At 43.7% G+C, this 21,093-nt stretch overlaps 1 protein-coding gene across 36 annotated transcripts in view; it reads left to right on the top strand.

Moving 5' to 3' along the window:
* CEP112 (centrosomal protein 112) overlaps positions 1–21,093 on the top strand; it is a 406,171-nt gene that overhangs the window by 186,238 nt on the left and 198,840 nt on the right. For 35 of the 36 annotated variants that reach the window (XM_057713718.1, XM_057713712.1, XM_057713720.1 and 32 more), the window contains one exon: positions 590–772. In XM_057713718.1, coding sequence (XP_057569701.1) covers positions 590–772 — 183 coding nt within the window. Of the gene's footprint in view, positions 1–589; positions 773–13,251; positions 13,350–21,093 lie in introns of those variants that run through there. The other variant, XM_057713729.1, reaches the window with a different exon arrangement.

The raw sequence follows: 21,093 nt of genomic DNA, 5'->3' as shown, positions 1-21,093 counted from the left end.
AATCATGGCGCAAGCCTGCGGCACAGCAGGTTCCCCTCTGGAACACATAACATCTGTTTATGTGGGTATACCGTAGCTGACAACGAGATAATAGAGCTTTGAAATTTATCATTTTATTTAAAAAAAGACAACTGTATATACAATAATCCAGATGCGTATTTAGCTTCGATCTTTTATTTGAAAACCATAAAGAAAACTGACCGATTTTATTGCTGCTTCTTACGTGTATATATTTAAGCAAAAAGCAAAGCGTACCGACTGTTAACCATTTATAACCATTGCTGGTCAGCAATGCCCGAATTCTTGGGGAGGAAATACCTAGCATCCGACAAAATTTTTTTCAATGTTCAGGCGTTTGTGTCAACAGATTGCAGAAGGATTTACTGAATATGCCCAACTGTCTTGAATATTAGGAGGTTTATACAGAATCCAGCCCCCCCCCAAAATGAGAGTATTTTAAAGGTGAGGTAATAATGATGCAAAAAATAAAATTTTCGACTTGAGCAAATTAGAGAAAAATTAAGCTGTCCATGAGTTGTCATGACGACAAGGATGTTCTGTTGATGAACTGTCCTCATTGTCCAATCAGATAGTAGAGCTGAAGCTGGAGCATGAACAGGAGAAGACGCACCTATTACAGCAGCATAACGCAGAGAAGGATAGCCTAGTCCGGGACCATGGACGGGAGATTGGAGACCTGGAGACACAGCTTCGCGCTGCCAACATGGAGCACGAAAATCAAATCCAAGAGTTCAAGAAACGCGATGCACAGGTAATTATCAACCATATTTGATAAAACGGGTATCTATTTTTAAAACGTCATCAGCGTTTCATGTTTTCTTATTCTTGTTGATGCACGCTGTTTGATCATTTGTAGAACTGACATATAAATGTGATTTTTTTTGTTTTCTCCCCACCCCCACCCCCCTTTTGGGGGATGAATGAGGCTCTAACCACAGAAACCACAGGTAGCCAGATTACAGATCCCATGGCGCGCTGTAACTTGGCCCCTTTTTTATAACCTTGTCTCAGGTCCTTTCATGGTGGGTTTTTTAAGGTATCTGCTCCTGACCCCGCCCCTCAGCCTTAGCAGATCCCCAGGAAATGTGTCAGCCTCACCCCTTGCTTTTTGTTTTAATCTCTGTAGGTAATCAAGCGGCTGTTTTAGTATTTGCTTTTCCTTCCTAGGGTTGCTTTTTTCCTCTGGACTCTCTATTTGATTAGATTACTAAGATGATAATTGATGAGATAACTCCAGAGCAGGGCTGTTCCCCGTCAGGTCTGTGGCTTTCTCCTACATGCACACACACACACACACACACACACACACACACACGCCTCCTAGTCTCCGTCTCTGTGGTCCCTGTTGGAAGCCATTTGGCAGAATAACCCCCAGCTGTGGTAGCATTTGACTCTTCAAACTAATGGATGAAATGTGCACTGTCAGCATGGAAAATTATCTTTATAAATTTCAGATAAAAAAAATCTTATTGGGTGTGTTTCTTTGTGGTACAATACATTCTTCAGGGTATATATAATCAAAGGCCTTTAGTGTATCCTCTTGAGGTTGCTGTGAAATTTTATTAAAGAAAAATTGAAGAGCAATTGATAACAATAGAAAGATAATTTTCTTTTCTAATGAAACCATATCATCTACTAGGTCTAAATACCTCCTTCCCATTGAAATCTAACCATGTTATCCACACCGCACATAAGCTGCTTCCCAGCTATCCTTCCTCCCCAGAGAATATAATTTTTAAACAACAAAATAGACCTTCTATTTGTTATACTACGTGTTTAAACAATTTTATAATTATCTAAACATAAAAATACTACTGATTAACTAAGATGTTATGTCTTGAGTGGAGGGCGGGAGGCGGTAAGGCAAAGAATAGGAGTTCTTGGTCATTTTTCATTTGACCTTGAGTTGTCTTTCACTTTCGGATAGTGATGAAGGCAGTATAAATATCCTCAGTGTGGGCTTTTTGACAGTAACGTACATTTCTAGGGAAATTATTTGAATTTGTTTTATGGGGGTTTGTTAACTAAAGAGGCAGTCGTTGTAGGAGCCATGGTACCAGCACAGTCAGGAGGTTCCTGTGAAATCAATGTGTGTTGTATTTTTGCCACCAAGCTCAGTAGAGCCTTTGTAAAACATATTCCGATCTTTGATTGTTAGTCATATAATTTATTAAGAATATTTTGAAACTAACATTCTCTCGAAGATGTTGTTAAGCCCTACCATTGTCTTCTTTGAGGAGATATTTGGGTTCTGAGATATTTGCGTGATAGAATTGAAGAATCGATACAGTAAAATACATGAACTTACACGACTTCTATCTATTTTCATGGTGTTGTGGAAATCCGACACAGACGGAGGCCAAATTCGGAGGAAGTCTCTGAGTGTGCGTGTGTCGCATCTGCCATGTGTGGGGTGCGGTTCACCCAGTGACAACAAAAGGGAAATTTTAGAATTATTACGTATAATTAAGCCACGGGGAGAGGTTGATAAGGTTATTAATTGAATTTCTTCCAATTGAAGTAGTAACCTGACCTCTTCAATGCTATAGCATATGATTACATTTCTCAGATTGTTTGTCTTTCTTGGAAGAATTGGAATTGCGCTAGTAAGCAGTGGGAACCTAGGCTGAATGCATTCCTGATCAAAAGAAAGGTGATTTTCTGCAGAAGCTATGCTACATTGTTTGTAGAGAGCATATTTAAAAAAAAAACTCTTATCAATGTTTTATTTTTAAAAATCTTATCATGTATACCAAAATGCTAAAAACGTGTGTTTATTTTTGGCTATTTACTGGGGCTATTAAGTCACAGGTTCCTCAGGGAAGTCCTAAATTTTCCAGGTATGTCTTTTCATGCTTGTGGTCTAAATAATCTAATGCCTAATACCTTTTAGGTTCTGGATTCCATGCACAAATTTCAGAGAAAAAAACCAGTGACATATATTTTTTAAAATAGAAAAGCCTTTTTAAAAACCACTGTTTTGTGGTTTGATGCAGAGCAAACACAAGCATCTTACATAGTGGATTGTGTCATGTTTTATTTGCCTTCCAGGGAGGCATTTGATTTTCAGTTCAAGTCCGGTGGCTCCCACTTAGTGATGGAGGCCATTTTGTGGAAAGGACTGGTTGGAATACTTAACCACAGAGAACCAATGAAATGTCTGTTTTGGGTGCTATGGCTTTGTTTGCTGCTTTTCTTCTGTCTGATTCTTGAATGCAGGCAATATACGAAAAATCTACTTTTGGCTTCTCTCAAATATGTAATATGTTGTATACTAATAAGAAGACCATTATTATAAAGTATAGTCACCTACCTTACAATGAATCATATCAATTAGGAGCTCCCTTTTGGTGAATATGCTACACAGATATTGTAGGTGCATTGTTATTCAAGTGATTTCTGTTTTATAAAGAAACGATGATACAGTAATACGAGTAAGGACAACTAGCCATTTCTCTCTTTTTATTTGGTGCATTTAGCTAATTATTCTACACATGTGTTATATTTTTGTCATAATTCCTTGGTTTTCAACGATGGGAGAGTTCATGTTGTGATACTCACGCTTGCTAAAATGCGGTCTCCCACCCTCATAGGAGACGTGCAGTCTGGTCTGTACCTGAGGTCGTGATGTGTAAGAAAAAGCATCCCCATCAGTGGATTTCAGGACACACAGAAATTCACAGCCTCATTATCAAATACTTCTCGTTCTCCAGATGCCTCTCATTGAAGTTATTTTGGAGAATGACTTGCATGATTCCATCATGTTTTTTAATATAAAGGAAATTTATAGTTTTGTCGTGATCATCTTAGGGAAGCTTCTCCTAACACAGTAGTCCTCGTGTAATTCTTGTTTTGCTTTTGAACTGCAATGTAATGAAATAATTTCTGCAGTTTATCCCCTTGAATTCGAAGAAAAACAGAACATAGATTCCTTGATCCCTTGGTTGAGCTTTTAGGGCCCTGAACCACTCAGATTGCTTGATCTTTGATGTTTGCTGCTGAAGTGAATGACGTGTATGAGCCCTGTAGAGACTGTTCCAGAGAACCTTTGTGATCTGCCCGGAGGTGCTGTCCCTGTCGTGGGACAGCTGTTCCTGTGACCTGTCGAGGTCCAGGCACACTGAGGAGTGAGGGGCCACAGCAGCCGCTGTGAACCTCCATCTGCGGACTGCAGTGTAGACGCAGCGCTCCCGGAGAGGGCTGTCAGTGACACCTGCAAGTACACTTGACTTGGAACCTGTGTACAGGGAGATGGTCTTGCCTGACGCTGGCATCTTGGTGCCTTTCTTATTCCCTACGCTGAGAATCGTGATTCTAACGTGAACAGTTTTGTGGGATAAAGACAGATCATCTGGATTTTGCCATGTTGACTCCCCGTAAGAGCCTGCATCTATTGCCGATTCCAAAATGTGGGATTTTTAGAATGCCTCTTCTTTCTCCCTTCTTAAAAAAAAAGTTTTCCAAAAAAGATACTTATGATAGGACAATTTTAAAAACTATACTTTAATAACATTATTTTCCATGAATTTGGGAATCTGGGCATAAGATAAAATGTCCATTTATAAACTGGGAGTGTGCATGTGTGCAGTGGATTAAGCACGAGCTATTGTTCTTCAAAGGTTACTCAAAGGGTGGCTTGAACAGTATGTGTGTTCTGAGTATTGTCGTTGAACCTGTACCTGGGCTTTGGGCTTTGGGGTGGGGCTAGCACTTTTTTTGTTGAAAACATTTGATGTTAATTTCTTTACATTCCAAGCACTTTCAAAAAGGATTTGAGGCAGCATTTTATGATAAACACATACTTACACAGGTGAAACATGACAGAAAATAATAAAGCAATAACTGATATGAACTGCATCAGAAAATCCATACGTATGAAGCACACGCTCGGGTTAAGCACAGGCGTTAGCTCTGAGCTTGCCTGGGAGCCACGGTGAAGAGTGAAACGTGAGGGACTGGGTAGTTCTCAGCATCTAACGCAAGAATCACACCAGTGTATTTTTTTTTTCACACCAGTGTATTTCTTTCTGGTTCTCAGTTCTGAGAGAAATTTATGACACAGGGCTTAATATAAAAGGCACCGGCCAATGTAATTGGTGATATCCTCTATATGTGAAAACATTTGGGAATAAAATCCAGTGGGAAAACCTACGATTCTTTAAGTACTTGCATAAAGTCTAATGAGCAGGTTTATTTTAATTGTGCCGAAATTTCACTTTAATTTACGAGTAATGCCATCATCCTCAACATCAAAAAACATAGCTGCTTTGAGAGATCCAATTTCGTAGATATTATGAACCAAAAGAAAGCATATTTTAAGTCACAGGCCTAAAAATTGCTATACTATCACCTTATGACTGTTCCAGAAACCTTTACGAAACATCTTTAGGTATAAAACTTAGAAACATGGCTGAGATCTCAAGGCTTTAAAAGTTAATGCCCTAGTGTTAATTTCCAAACATGTTACTCTTTTTCTTATATCTGATTCTCCTGTCCTCTGAACATATACTGTGGAAAACTGTAAGGAATAAAATCGAATGGCAGTTTGGTCCAGGAGTTTAGGATGTTTGTATCTGTACTAAAATGGTTCACATTCTACCTATGTAACCAAGACAGGATTCCATCATCGATATTTTTTCACGAATACCGTCTGGGTCAGACTGGACTGATTGTGGATTTTCCCCCCAGTGTAATGAGGCTGCTGCTGTTTGTGTCACCCGTGTTCTCAGCAGTGACACACACGGTCACGGCGCAGTGGCTGTCTGGTGCTCCATCTGTGCACTCCCCACGCTCTGATGCTCACGCCCTGACGCACCGGCTGACGTGTGTGAGAGGGACGGAGGACTTGGAGCCGTGTGCTTTCAGCAGCAATGGGGTCTGCTGGGCGGACACGGTGTTTAAGGCCAGGCATTAGAAGAGCTGGTGGGACATGCTCATAACGTTTCACTTCATTTGCGAAGAGAAAATAAGACTCTTTCGGTGGACTTGGGGTAAAACCACGCATTAACATTTTCAATTTATTTTCTTTAAATGAAGTTTTATAGTATTATTGAAGTGCTTTATTTAAGATAGCCAGAAACATAGGTTATGCAGAATTTTCCAAATAGGACAGAAGTTGTTCTTGCATTCTGAAATAGACGTGCTAGTGCAAAGGTCTCATTTTATTACTCTCCAACGGTGATGAGTCTAATAATATTAGATATGAACTAATAATATATTTGCATTAATATATTATTGTATATATTACTATATATAAGAACACTATTTGTTAGGTACTGAATTAGGAGAAAATAGATAAAGATACCCTTTCCAATAAAGTCTACATCTTTGGTAGGTCACCAGCTTTCTTTTTACATAGTAATTCTAAAATTCTGTAATTATTTTCATCTTAAAAGCACAAAAATAAGCTATTATAAATATAAGCTATTATAAATAATTCAACTTGGTCCTCATTGTGGAGAAAATTATATTAAGTTTAAAAAACAGAAACAGGCTGAGACAAGGAAATGATTTCTCTAAGAATGATCCGCTTAGCGAAGTGTTATACAGTGTATCTTTAGTGCTGTGCATATTTCTAAAATGTAGCAGTTGCCATGGAAACCACATTCCATGGCATGTGGTCCACTTTTAGATAAAGGATATTCCTTTTCAAGGCAAACCTTCCAAATAATAACGTATTAAGCATTCCCTTTGCATGCAGAACTTCTTATCAATCAGTAGTGATTGCTTTAAAAGTATGTCCTTTCTTCTCATTATACTTAATGGATTTTTAAAGAAATATTTAAATTCTTGAGGAAGTAATAATTAAGTGCTAGAGATATTTAAAATGGGGGCTATGATGGGATCACCCTGCAGTGGTGAAAACTAGGAGACTGCAAGGAATGTGCGTCTGTGTACACAGCGTGTTCCAACAGACAGGAAGCTTTCAATCATATCGAGGGTCTGAGCATCCAGCGACAGTGTCGTCAGTTTAAGCCATCTCTAGGGATGACCGCATCCCATTATTTTCATTTTACCTGTAAAGAACCTGGGGTTCCAAGGTCACTATCTTGCCCAAGGTCACAGAACTAGCCAACCAGGGCTTCTTCATCTTAATTCTGTGCTCTTTCTTTATCTCACTGCCTCTTCCAAGAAAGGTGTTAGATTTTTTGGAGAGACTTGGACACAGCGAAAAAGGAAGAGGGTTGTGTGAATCTGTGCCGGGCACGGGAGAGATGCTGGTGCCTTTGTTCCCACGCTGAGATTCTCATCTCAATTTGCATCCCTTTCAGTGAGCTGCTGTGCTTGACGCTGCTGTGAAGTCGTAACTGAGTCTTGCTGCCCGTCAGCGGTGCCTCCTGGTGCAACGCTGCACGCTTACGCGTGTGTTTCGGCAGCAGCCACCGCAGCAGACGTGTTGTGCACTTCCCACGTGCCAGCTCTGTGCTGGTCCCCTCCATCGCATCGTTTCATCCAGCCCACCCCGTCCCCACAAGGGTTGCATTTCCTGTTGGAAATGGTTTTGACCTTCTTACCTGAGTCAGAAAATGACTGTATGTATCCCCACTTTATTAATGAGGAAAGATTCCGAAAATATAGTGAGTTGCCCAAGGTAACATGACTCGTAGAGTTGCTGGGGCTCGTGGCCAGGTCACCCGCCCACACGCCTGCTCATGGAGGAGCTCGCTGTCTCTGAATTTCATTTATTCTGCGTAAATTCCATTATATTTTCAATTTTGGATTGTTAATACGTTGCTAGATTTAAAACACTGATACCCGTAACTCAGGCTCTGTAAATCCAGATCAGCTCTTGGCCAGTCGTTTCAGTCTCTCCCCAAAGCCACAGCCGTGGCTGTGTCTCTGTTCTGAGACCAACTGAGCTCTGAACAGATATGCATTTCTTAATATTTTATTTGGAATAGAATTCCTTCCCACAAATTTTAGAATTTGTAGGATGGGAAAATGAATATGTTTTGGAAATGGGTTCACTTTTGGTTTTCACATTATTACTGAAATAAGAAGATATGTCAGAGTAAGTATCCAGCAAGGTCAGATTTTAGGTCAATGGGAGCTGCCAGTCTTTATAAACTGCTTAGGAATCACGTTTAGTATTGGTGACTGTGGCGTGTTGGGAATGGTTTACTATAGATGAGTGTCTGTTACATCCACATACTAATTTGGAATCTTACATATGATGCATTCCTTTTAGTGGAATGGCTTTTTAAATCTCAAAGACGTCCGTGTTAGCATTTTTTATATAGGTGTAAGAATCCTATTACAGGGCCACAGCTAGCCAAAACCTTCTAGAAATGAGGTCGAGGTGGTTTAGTAAGTTCAAACCTGGAGACTTTCTTGATAGAAATACAAGGAACAGTTAGGAAATGTGTTTCTTTTAGAGTCCTCAAAAACAATTTATGTTGATGCAGTTTGAGCTGAATTCTAGAGTAATTTTGGTCAAAATGAAAAGCTTTCAGAAGAGTTTTTTTCACATAAAATACTCCAGCAATAGACCGCTATTCCACATGCAGGATGTCATTCCTCTTGACATAAGGAGAAATGCCTTTGGTTATTTTTAGCGTTTTGCCCTTCCTTCCCCTCCTCACCTCTGCCTGCGTGAAATTACTGAGGTGCTGGCAGAAGTTATCTGGGCGGAAACGGTGGACGAATAACTCTTCTTCCGTGATGTCTTGGAAAAGTCATTTTGGGGTTTCTGACTCAGTTCTCTAAGAGACACCCCAGCTGTCCTCATTTGCATGTTTGAGGTAATTTTTTGTGACCGGGAGGTTGAGGGCAGAGTGCAAGAAGTGACCGGCAAAATGATAATATCATCAAATGTGCAGAGAGCTGGCACATTGAAGCTCACTAAACTGTCATTTCGACTTCGGTCGGGACGGGTTGGAATCATGCTTCGGTGCAGGAAATGGAAGTTGTTCAGCACCTGAGCATTTTCCACGAGAAGAATGGCAGACGTTTCTGCTGGGGAGACCCTGAGCTCCTGTTTGAGGAGGGGAGCAAGGCATTACGTAAAAATAATAGTCTATTTTCAAACTAATATTTGTGTAGGGAAAACCTTTGAAAATATCACCGTTAGAAGGAAACTTTTGAATAATAAAAAGTGGCCTCATTGAGACCTAATTGGTGGATTAATACGGAACTTGAGGTAATATTTTTCCATTGAAACAAATATTAAAACTTAATGAAAATTATTTTTCTTCCCTTGTTTTAACAGTTATTTTAAATTGTTACTGACCTCCTAAGTACTTTTGGATATTTGTATCCTGAGAGGTTGGGGAAAGATCACAAGAAATCGTAAAGAAAGAATATACAGTTAGATTTGCAGGGTTTGAAAATGTGCGTTATTTTTCCTGTTCATTTGGATTTGTTTTGCTTGGGTGTGAGGTCCAGCCCTGAAAGTGGTGGTAATATTTGAGGGTGAGTTAATGGTGTCCGCAGAGGATGAAGTTTGCGGAAGTGTGTGGCCTGGCTCTGGCTCCTTGTTGGTGGGGGAACTGCAACGCGGCAGTGGCCCCGGGGAGGGGGGGGTACGTGCGTGTGTGTGTGCGTGTGTGTACACGTGTACACGTGTGCATGTGTGTGTGCATCTGCGCACACGTGTGTGTTTGTGACCCGCTGATACTATCGCTCTGTGGAGCTTTCAGTGAACATGGGGCAATGGTCCAGCCAGGCATGGCATCATAAAACAAGGGAATTTTCCAGTAAGGACTTGAAAGTTGTGGGTCTTTAAAAAGGTTAAAATTAAACTGGTGATTCTTTCATCTTAAGTTTACTCCTTAAGTCAATCTTTATTAATGAAACAAACCCCAGATCTCTAGGGTCAAGTGGAACCTTTTTTTGTTATTTGCAGAGATGTCATTTAACGTACAGAATGCACATGCTCACCAAATGTTTCCTGAAAAGCTAATTTTTGTAATGTAAATGTTATCCTCATTTGCTGGGCGAATTTTACAATAGCTCCAGATAAAGTGGTGCTGGCATGTGCAACGGGAGGAGTGGAGTGTGAGGGTGGAAACTTTTGGTTCTTCGTTTAGTCAGAAATTTCTGCCAAAGCCGTGGTTAGACAGAAGCCCTGAGTTCAGGAGGCGCGGTGTGTCCCGCCGCTGTAAAGCCCATGTGACTGTGCTGGTTCAGGCGTGACGAGGCGTGACGAGGCGTGACGAGGCGTGACGGAGCTCCTCCACGTCCACCTCTCTACCCTTTGCTGGTGGCAGGCAGCAAATAGCACAATCTGTTGCCATAAAGTTGGTGTTTATTAAAAAATTCAGTTCAGAAATAGGAATAGTCAGTCTTCTCATGAAAATCCTTATTGTTGACTCTTCCAGTCGCTCTTTGAAGTCTCATTGTTCCACATCGATTTTGACAAACTGGGACCCTGACTTGAAGATTTTTATAATTGTGACTCTTTGGATAATGTATAAATTAAACTTATTTCCACATGCATTTTCCTATCTGTCGTAATCAGGCAGAATTATGTATATGGAGTTTCCTTATGATGCAGCCTTCCTTCGACTTGACTCATTTACTCAGTAAAGATTTTTTGAGTGCAGTTCGGTGCCAGGCCCCAGGGTGGGGGTATCAACCTTTAGGAGGTGGCTTTTCGCATGAATGTTGCCGGGAGTATGTAGGGAATGGTCTGTGTGGCCCTAAAGGGGTTCCTTTCTAGGGTGCAGAAAAGAAGAAGATAGCTCAGTACTCTGCTCTAAAGGAACCTATGTTTGAAAGAGGGAAGACAGGTGACGGCAGAAAACACAAATTAACAAGGAGAGCATCACGTGACGGTCACTGATAGCTGGAGACTTGAGTGCGGTCACTGTTAGGCGGAGACTTGAGTGCGGTCACTGTTAGGTGGAGACTTGAGGTGGAGAGTGTGGTGCCGTGACCTGGTGGCTGTTCGCGCCCGTCAGCGAAGCCTTTCCAGGCGGAGCTGTCTGAGCTGAGAGCTGAGGAGGGGAGGCCTGTGTGGCCCGAGCAGAACAGGTGCGTGGAGGGTGGGGCCTCTGAGGAGTTTGGGTTTGATTTGGCCTGTGATTGGAGGACAAGTAGAGGCTTTTGAGCAGTAAGGTGGCGTGACCTGACATGCTTCTAAAAGGCTCTGCGGACAGTCCTGGGGGTCCGTGTGATGTGAGTCGGTCAGTGGGACCTGCTGATGGCTGCGCCGTGGGGTGAGGAAAAGAGGACTTCTTCAGGGTTTTGGCCTGAGTCGCTGGTTAGATGATGGTGTCAAACATGCAGACACTGAGCAGGAAATGAAAACAAGAGTCCTGTTGTTGCCAAGCTAAGTTTGAGCTTCACCTTAAATATCCAGGTGGAGGTGCGTCAGACAGGGGGTTGGAAATGCAGGTTGAGATTCCAGAAGTACAAATTTGGACATCTTCGGCATATTGATAATAAATTAAGCCTGGGCCTAGATGCCACGATAAATTTCTTTTCGAATATGGAAACAAAGGTGCTGGTTCACGTCCAGTCTCAACCACTTACTGGCTTTATACACCCGAGTGACCGGCTGCATGTCTCTGACGGTCATTCCCCACGTCGGTGGGAGCCGTTCATCCGGGGCTGCCGTCTGCTGAGCCCCCACTGTGTGCCAGGCACTGGAGTCCACCTTGGAGTGTTAAGAACAGAGTGACCCCTGCCCTCCAGCTCAGAGTCTGTGGAGAAACAGGCACGAGCACGTGTCGTGGTGGGAGGGCAGTGTGATTCCTCCAACAGGTGGGGGCAAAGAATTCCTTCCTTTCCCTCGACAGAGGGCGCGTGTCAGGATGCTTCCAGGCTGCAGAGAGTAGAGACGCAGGTCCGCGCTGGCCTGCAGGTCCCCTTGGGGGCGCCCTTCGTGGAGGGTGCCACCTGATCGGGGGTGGGGGGCCGTCTAACCGGGCCCTTGAGGATGCTCAGCTCCCCATTCTCTGGGTGGAGGGAGACCCGTACCCTCCTGCTGCGCTCTCCTCTCCGGAGACCTTGCCGACGTGCCCACCTTGCCCGCCGTATATGTAAGGAGCTGTAACAGTACCAGTGCGGAAATGGACAGCTAGATCGCGGGGCCTCCTCGAGCAGGCCCGGCCTCTAGGCCTTCCAGAGTCACACACGCGTGTGTAGCAACGTGCAGTGAAGTGACGAAGGTGCCGTGGTCCAGGCAAAGAAGAGATGAAGTCCTGGGGTGTGGGGACACGGGGTGTGGGGACATGGGTGTCGGGACACCGGGTGTGGGGAGGGGGTCAGAAAAGGCTGATACCGTATGCATTGAGTTGTTTAATGAACAAAGCTTGCTCTGCGGATTAGAACAGGAAAAGCACCCTCACCAGAAGGGGCAGCGACATCATTGCCTGAGTACACGTTACGCCTTGCTGGGGAGTCTGCACCAGGCCTCCCTGGACGCCGGCCTCCTGTTGGGGGTTTGCACAGGCTGTCGGTGCCGCCACTTCTGTGTCTGCCATTTCTCTCCCTCAGGGTCCTCCCTGCAGCACTTGTCACCCCTTCCGATAATTACTTAGAACGGTGTTGTCCCAAGTAAGGTCCGTTAGGGTATAGTGAGAAAAAAAAAGAACTTCCATTTATGTGTATTTGTATTTCATCTGTTTTGTGTACGTTTTTGCTATGTGCATGACATGTTACAGATTTACACACATACACGCTGGGTTGCATGCTCCAATTTTTTACGCTAGGTGCCTCCAGTAAAAAGTGGACAGATCGTACTGTCGACAGTCAGAAGTCACTGGAGAACTTAAGCAGAGGATTAAGAGTTGTAAGGCAGTGAGGCTGGAGGCTGGGTGACTCCTTGGGTCATCTGGTGAGAGGTGACGAGGGGCTTAGCCAAGGCTCTGGAGACGGGAAAGTGGATGTGGCAGAGGGAGGGAGAGGAGGCCAGAGCTGTGTCCATGTGCACAGGGCATCCGGCGTTGATGTCACTAGGCACCTGGAAATGCAAGACTAGAGTTCAGAGGCCAGCTCTCCTTTGGAAACAGACCCGAGGGTCACCAGGATGGATGGCAACGGGTACCAGCTGTGAAGATGAGCTCCTCTAAGGAGAGGATGGAATGAGGGTGGACCACACCCGCTGTCTGAGAGAAGGTGGAGGAGATCGTGGGTCAGGGATGAGAGCAAGGCAACCGAGAGAAAGCGGTGTCTTTCAGGAGCAGGAAGAATGACAACAGCAGCATCAACAGCGATGCCTGACTCCTGGGTTCCGGTGGGAACTTGAAACGGGCAAATGTTTTCAAATGACCCTGTAAGTGTTAGTTTATGTATTTCAGTTTGTGAACCATGGCCAAGCAACATGACCAGACAGCTGCCCCGATGAGCAGCAGGCTGTAGGGACTGACTGCACGCCGCCCAGTGCTTCCGCGGGCCAGGGGCTTTGAGACCAGGGACACCAGGGCTGGCACGCGGCTCGGCGGGGAGTGGCACCCAGGCCAGCCAGGCTTCCATTGCGACGCGGGAGGATCCTTGCCCGCCGGCTCCACTTGCAGTCCTGCTGCCGCCCCAGGAGCACTGGGGTGCACGGGGAGCCACCGGGCTGAGGACAGAGAAAGGTGTTGCAGCTCCCCAGATCACCCGAAGAGGCACAGAGGAACAGCTGTGTGGTGGCCTGTACGGCAGTCCAGCGTGTGAGTGTCTGAGGTCGCAGGAAGAACGCATCTGCCGCGGTGGATGGAGATGAGGAGACCGCGGGCTGCGCCCCCACCTGCGGGACCCCCGGCGACCCTGCTGGGACGTCTCCAGGGGAGCGTCTGGGCTGACAAAGGTCCTCCCTTATTCGCTGTCTTCCGTATCCATAGCGCTCATGCGTGCGTTTCAGGGTTCAAGGCGCATGAGTGACGTACAGAAAGACGAATTCTGGAATAGGTATTTCATGAACACTTTTACACTAAATGAATAAAGACATAAGATAAAAAGAAGTGATTTCTTATAAGATGGAAATGTACCGCCAAGGAGTCCTTCACTAATGTCTGTTCCGTCCTCGCTTACGGACCAGCCACTGTGCTGAGGAGGGACATGGCCCTCGTGGAAGAGCTCACACTCCCGCCAGGCAGTTTAGCCAAGTACACAGAACATCGTGAGTGAGAGGACCGCCGTTCCCTGGTTGTCTGCCCTGTGTTCCGGGTCTGCAGGCTGCGTGGGCCTGAAGGACCCAGGGAAACCTGCAGAGCGGGGAAGAGCTGACCAACACCGAGGTGGAGAGGAAAAGAAGTGACATAGACTGCATCCCGAAGTTAGAAATCGTTTCTAGTTAAATTGCTCTCATCAAAGTGAGATCCATCACACTGAAGAAATGGGAGTTTTGATGGATGGAAAGAGTGGGAAAGGAGATGGAAGAGGAATATTGCAGGAATACAACTTCCTGGTGGGACACCATCGGGGGTGGGGGGTTGTGGTCCGGAGACGTGGGCATCTGGAGGTGGGGGAGGGGCAAGAACAGATGCAGGACCCGCAGGCGAGGGGGTGGGAACTTCAGCTGCTTTGAAGTCAGCCGCAGGGCTGGTGGTGCCCCAGAGAGTCACCTAGAGACACGGCAGAGGCAGCAGGCCCTCCCGGAGGCACATAACCCCCAGGGTGCACCTGTCCTCCTCCAAGCCTGGGGGCCTCCCGCCCGAGGGAGCTGCTCTCAGGTGGGGGTGCTGCTTGCTCCTCTCTACTTGCCAGGGTGGCCCCCCTGCACCCGAGTCCTGGCCCTGGGCCCCCACCTGCTGAGCTGCCTCCGTGGTGGTCCTCGCAGGACTGGACGGAGGTCAGCTCTCAGAAGCGGACAGGTGTGTGCTGTGGGCCCGGCCTGTCCTGGCTGCGGAAGGTGACGGTGGACGGCAAGGCCAGCGCTTCCGCGCCGTGGACATAGAAATCTCTCTTGAAGGAGGAGGAACACGTTTGGCTAGAAGTGACCTAGTTTTATTTTTTCCCGTGTCTCGTTTATTTCAAGAAAGAACTGAGCAGAACGTTATGTGCTGGGCACTTTCACCTGCTTTCTGGGAGGAAGCAGGTGTGATCTCAGTTTTCACAAAAATGAGGACAGACCAGACCGTGCAGCGATTGAGTGAAGGGCTCGGATCTGAACCCACATCACCTGATGCCAAACCCTGTGACTCTCTCTGCCCTGCACCTCGTCACGCTGCCGTTACGGGCTAGCCCGGCGGTGGGAAAGCCACGTCCTGCTGCTGCTCACGAGGGACCGGTGGTCCCCGTCCGTGAACATCGCGAGGCTGTTTCACGGAACAAATCAGGTTGACATGTCAGATGACTTAGGCCCCCCCCCCCCCCCCCGCCACCCAGCGCGGCGTCCCAGCGTCTCACACGCGGTGTTAGGACCCTTTCTTTTCCAGCGGCGTTACCGGCACACGGTGGTTGTGGCTGCAGCTTCCCCCCAGCGACGCTTTCTCTTCTGAAACCCTGTGGCAGCCTGTGGTTGTTTAGATTGAGCTCAGGAATGTTTTTAAACATTAATTTGGTTTGACATGACTTGGTGCACAAATTAATTATTCAAGCACATATTGTTCCACGTACATGAAAAGAGTGGAGCTGCAGTGAGTCGCGTTCTGACGACCACATGTGCATCGCGACGTTACCAGCAGCGGACTATTAGGAGAACAAAAGCTGGCAGCACGTAGTAACTTTGGATTTGGCCAGTCCCACAAAATTAGCATAAATATGTGAAGCGATCAGAACAGTTTGGGACGTCCTAGGAAAGTGTCCCTGTTCTTATCTAGTTCTAAAAGAATGTGGAATAAACGATTCATTTAACCGAGGATAAAAATATGTCTGCTATGCAGTTATAATTGTGTGTTATTAGTCAGAAAATACTGCAGAAACTCTGACAAATTAAAAACACAAGGATGTGTCTGCAAGGGTTTTCAGCCGTTAAAAGCTGCTTCACCTCTCAGGCAGCTCCTTTACGGCAGCTCCTGCTCCGTGTTCTGACATCTTCAAAGGCTCTGACATCTGTCGGCCTTTGAACTACCATTAAAAAATATTATCCCATTTCCATTCTTTTATGCCCATTTTTTTAATTATAGCCCTTCTTTCAAGTTGGGAACATGGTTGGTTTAAATGATGCTGTCCTTTCGTTTTCAGCCACCCAGCTGCGGTTTGAATAAATTGATGTAGAATCAAAGGCGGGACTTTAAAGGAAAAAGGTTTGATGGACTTGGACTCCGAACCAGATGAGGTTTTATGATGAAAAGGGTTTAATCCCAGCACAGGCACTGCGTCTATCAGTTGAGCAGAACAAAGCAATTCATATATATAGGTTCACGCGAAATGATCTATTTTTTTTTAACAGCACAGATCTCTTCAGGACTTGCAAATGTGGCATTAGCTAATATTCAGAGAGCTGATTTCCTTTCATCCACCAGAAGCTTATGATTATAGTACAGTTCTCGAATTGGAAATGAGAGCTGCAACACAGATTTAAAGCTGTGCTGTCTGATTTGTATTCAATCTACATGTCACTGCGGGATAGGCTAGTCTGGGCCAAGCTGGTTCAACACAAGAACAGTTTCATCATCTGAGATTCTTAGTCAAAAATACCACTGGCTAATTAAGGTGCTAGTCTCATGACTGTTAGTGAGGTGTTTGGTTGATTGGTGTCTCTTAAAATTTGACAAGAAGGATTGAAGATGCATCCTCTTTTATTTCATATTCTTCTTGCAGTGTTAGTGTGTACAAATGCAGTGCAGGGGAAATGGAAAAGGAAAACAACATAACTGTAAAACAGTGACTTATTTTGCATTCAAATATTTCCCCTCATCCGATTATTGATCTGAAAAAAAATCCTTTCTGAAAACAGACTTCAACATTGCCTTTGCTCAGTAAACTACTGAATGATAAATGTTATCTTGAGCCAGACCGTTCAGTAACTAGATAAGTAGTTTAGGGTGATTGCAAATCTAGAACATAGATCTAAGTCACTTTAATGGAAAAAGTGATTTTTAAAAATTTTTTTCTAATAGTTCAGGGTAAACTGTACTTTTAATCCATTAGAAAAAATTTTCTGAGACCATGTGCACCTGTTTTACATTAGAAATGTGCTATCTCTCAGAGTAAAAAAATGGTTCTTCCATTTACTTGGAAGGTTTGTTGCCATTTACTTGTACAGATTTGATCATTCTGCAGCAATTGTTTTTCGTTCTCTTCAAATAGAATTTCTATTTTAAACTACAAAATATCCAAGCCATATTTGAAGAAATTCTCATGTATAGTTTTAATAAAACATGTTAGAGGAGCGATACTTTAATTCTTCTTTTACTACAATCTCTGGTCTACCTCATAGTCTGGGATGTTTCATTCTCTTTTTTTTCCTCCCTTCTCTTTAGAAGAAAACATAGAATAATGCATTTAGATATAGGATTTGCCAGGAAGTACATCTTGCCTAGCCCTAACATATTTTTGTAGATTCCTAAGTTTGCTGAGTTACTTGGAAGAAGTTGGATTTCTCTCGCTGCAATCATCACTGTGTTTTGCTCTGGAATCCCCTTTTATTTATTTATTTTTTATTTTATTTTATTTTTTTTTGGCACACGGGCTTAGTTGCTCCGCGGCATGTGGGATCTTCCTGGAGCTGGGATCGAACCCGTGACCTCTGCATTGGCAGGCGGATTCTTAACCACTGCGCCACCTAGGAAGCCCTGGAATCCCCTTTTAGCTTGCCCCTTTTTTATTATTGTGCAATGGCCAGCCAGTCTTTCCCTGCTTTTAACCATGTAGTTGTTTTCATCCCTACATACATCCGTTTTGCTCTGTCCTACTGAATGATGTCTGTATCTTCTCAGTGAGCCCTAGTTTTCCGCCTGCTTCTCCCACTTCTCCATCCTAGTTTCTCACTTCTCTACCAGCTCCTCTACCTTACAGTAAATACTGTGGTCTCCCCCACCCCTTTTTTCTCTTAATTCTTCCGTTAAGCAGCCATCTACATTTCAGTGGCCTTCAAGAGCAACCGTATGCTAATGACCTCAGAGTTCCCATCTCTCATCTGAGACCTGGACTCAGATATCCAGCTGCCTCTTGGCACCTTCTTGTAGCTCACAGACACCTCAGATATCACATGTCCAGAACTGAAACCTCCACCCCCTGCCCCTTATTGATGTCTATGAATAGCATTTCTGTACACTCAGTGCTCAAGCCAGAACGTGGATGTCATTCTCGAATGGCTTACCTTTCTCTTAATCTACCAGTAAATACTGTAGATTCAGCCCCCCAAACAGATCTCTAATCCATTCATTTCCTTCACTTGCAGCCACTGCCCGAGTCCAGGCCACCACTGTCGTTCGCCCAGACCTCACAGTAGTCTCCTGATAGTCTTGCTTTCCTCCTTGTTCTTCTCAGCAACCATAATGATCATTTTCACAATATATTTTGGATTAGAAAACCTCCCTGCTTAAAATCCTTCCATAGCTTGTATTTAGAATAAACTCCAAGCTTGTCTGCATGGCCTACAAAACCTTGCATGAACTGGCCCTGCTGGTACTTTCCCAGAGTTTTCTCCCACTCTCCTCCCCTTGCTACCTGTGTGTGAGCTACACAGCTTCTTTTCAGTTGCTAAAACATACCAGACTCTTCCCAGCCTTCACACTTTGGCCCATGCTGTTTATCGGAATAGAAAGGCTTTTGCTGTGGCCCTTTTTTGCAATCAGCTTCTTCTCACTCTTTGAGTCTTAGCCTAACTGTTAACTCCTCAAATAGACCTTCCCTAATGACTCTATCTAAACAGGGCCTCCTTTCAGCAGTACAGGCCTTCCTCAAGAAACAAGAAAAACTTCAAATAACCTGACCTTCCACCTAAAGGAATTAGAAAAAGAAGAACAAACAAAACCCAAAGTCAGCAGAAGGAAGGAAGTAATAAAGATCAGAGATGAAATAAATAAAATAGAGATCAAAAAATAGAAAAGATCAATAAAACCAAGAGCTGATTTTTTTGAGAGAATAAAAAAAATCAACAAGTCTCTAGCCAGGATCACAAAGATGAAAACAGAGAGGACCCAGACAGACAAAATAAGAAATAAAAGAGGAGAAGTAACAATCGATACTGCAGAAATACAAAGAATGCAGCTTACCAAAACTGTATCAAGAGGAAACATAATTTGAACAGACTGACCACTAGGAGTGAGATAGAATCTGTAATTTTAAAAACTCCCTGCAAACAAAAGTCCAGGCCTGGATGACTTCCTGGGAAATTCTACAAACCTACAAAGAAGAACTTGCACCTTTCCTTCTCAAACTCTCCCAAAAGAGTGAAGAGGAAGGAACATTCCCAAAGTCATTCTATGATGCCACCACCTGATACCAAAACCAGGCAAAGACACCACCAAAAAAGAAAATTACATGCCAATATCTTTGGTGATGCAAAAATCCTCAACAAATTATTAGCAAACCAAATCTAATAATACATAAAAAGGATCATACACTGTGATCAAGTTGGATTCATTCCAGGGTCACAAGGATGATTCAACAAATGCAAATCAATCAACGTGATACACCACATCAACAGAAGAAAAGAGAAAACCCACATGATCATCTCAGTAGAGGCAGAAAAAGCATTTGATAAAATTCAACATCCATTCATGATAAAAACACTTATCAAAGTGGATATAGAGGGAACATATCTCAACATAATAAAAGCCATTTATGACTAACCCACAGCCAACCTAATACTCAACAGTGAAAAGCTGAAATCCTCCCTGCTAAATTCTGGAACAAGACAAGGATGCCCACTGTCACTGCTTCTATTCAACTTGGCATTGAAAGCCCTAGCCACAGCAATCAGACAAGAAAAAGAAATAAAAGGTATCCAAATTGGAAGGGAAGAGGTAAAACTGTCGTTATATGCAGATGACGTGATACTGTATATAGAAAACCCTAAAAACTCCACAGAAAAGCTACTAGAACTAATAAATGAATTTAGCAAGGTAACAGGATACAAGATTAACATACAGAAATCAGTTGTATTTCTTTATACTAACAGTGAAATATCAGAAAGAGAAAGTAAAGCAATCCTGTTCAAAATTGCATCAAAAACACCTAGGAATAAACCTAACCAAGGAGGTGAAAGACCTATATGCTGAGAACTATAAAACACTGATAAAGGAAATTGAAGATGATTCAAAGAATGAAAATATATCCCCTGCTCTTGGATTAGAAGAATTGATATTGTTAAGATGGCTGTGCTACCAAAAGCGATCTACAGAGTTAGTGTGATCCCTGTCAGATTACCCATGACATTTTCCACAGAACTAGAACAAATAATCCTAAAATTTACGTAGAACCACAGAAGACCCAGAATTGTCAAAGCAATCCCGAGGAAAAAGAACAAAGCTAGAGGCATAACCCTCCCAGACTTCAGACAGTACTACAAGCTACAGTTATAAAAACAGCCCGGTACTAAACGAATCAATAGACAAAGGATTAATCTAAAATTATATGAACAGTTCATCCAGCTCAATATCAAAAAAACAAACAACCCAATCAAAAAATGGGCAGAAGACCTAAATAGGCATTTCTCCAAAGAAGACATACGGATGGCCAAAAGGCACATGAAAAGCTGCTCAGCACCACTAATTATTAGAGAAATGCAAATCAAAACTACAATGAGGTTTCACCTCACACTGGTTAGAATGGGCATCATCAGAAAATCTACAAACAGTAAATGCTGGAGAGGGTGTGGAGAAAAGGGAATGCTCTTATACTGTTGGTGGGAATGTAAATTGATACAGCCACTATGGAGAACAGTATGGAGGTTCTTTGCAAAACTAAAACTAGAACTACCACATGACCCAGCAATCCCACTACTGGGCATATACTCAGAGGACACCATAATTCAAAAAGACACGTGCACTCCAATGTTCATTGCAGCACTATTTACAATAGCCAGGACATGAAAGCAACCTAAATGTCCATCAACAGATGAATGGATAAAGAAGTTGTGGTACATATATACAATGGAATATTACTCAGCTGTAAAAAGCAATGAAACTGGGACATTTGTAGAGACATGGATGGACCTAGAGACTGTCATACAGAGTGAAGTGAGTCAGAAAGAGAAAAACAAATATCATATAACACATATATGCGGACTATAGAAAAATGGTACAAATCAAC

The sequence above is a fragment of the Hippopotamus amphibius genome, chromosome 17 (assembly GCF_030028045.1).
Source record: "Hippopotamus amphibius kiboko isolate mHipAmp2 chromosome 17, mHipAmp2.hap2, whole genome shotgun sequence".
Classification (NCBI taxonomy): domain Eukaryota; kingdom Metazoa; phylum Chordata; class Mammalia; order Artiodactyla; family Hippopotamidae; genus Hippopotamus; species Hippopotamus amphibius.
Note: the sequence above shows the minus strand (reverse complement) of the source record. Positions and strands in the feature narration are given on the sequence as shown.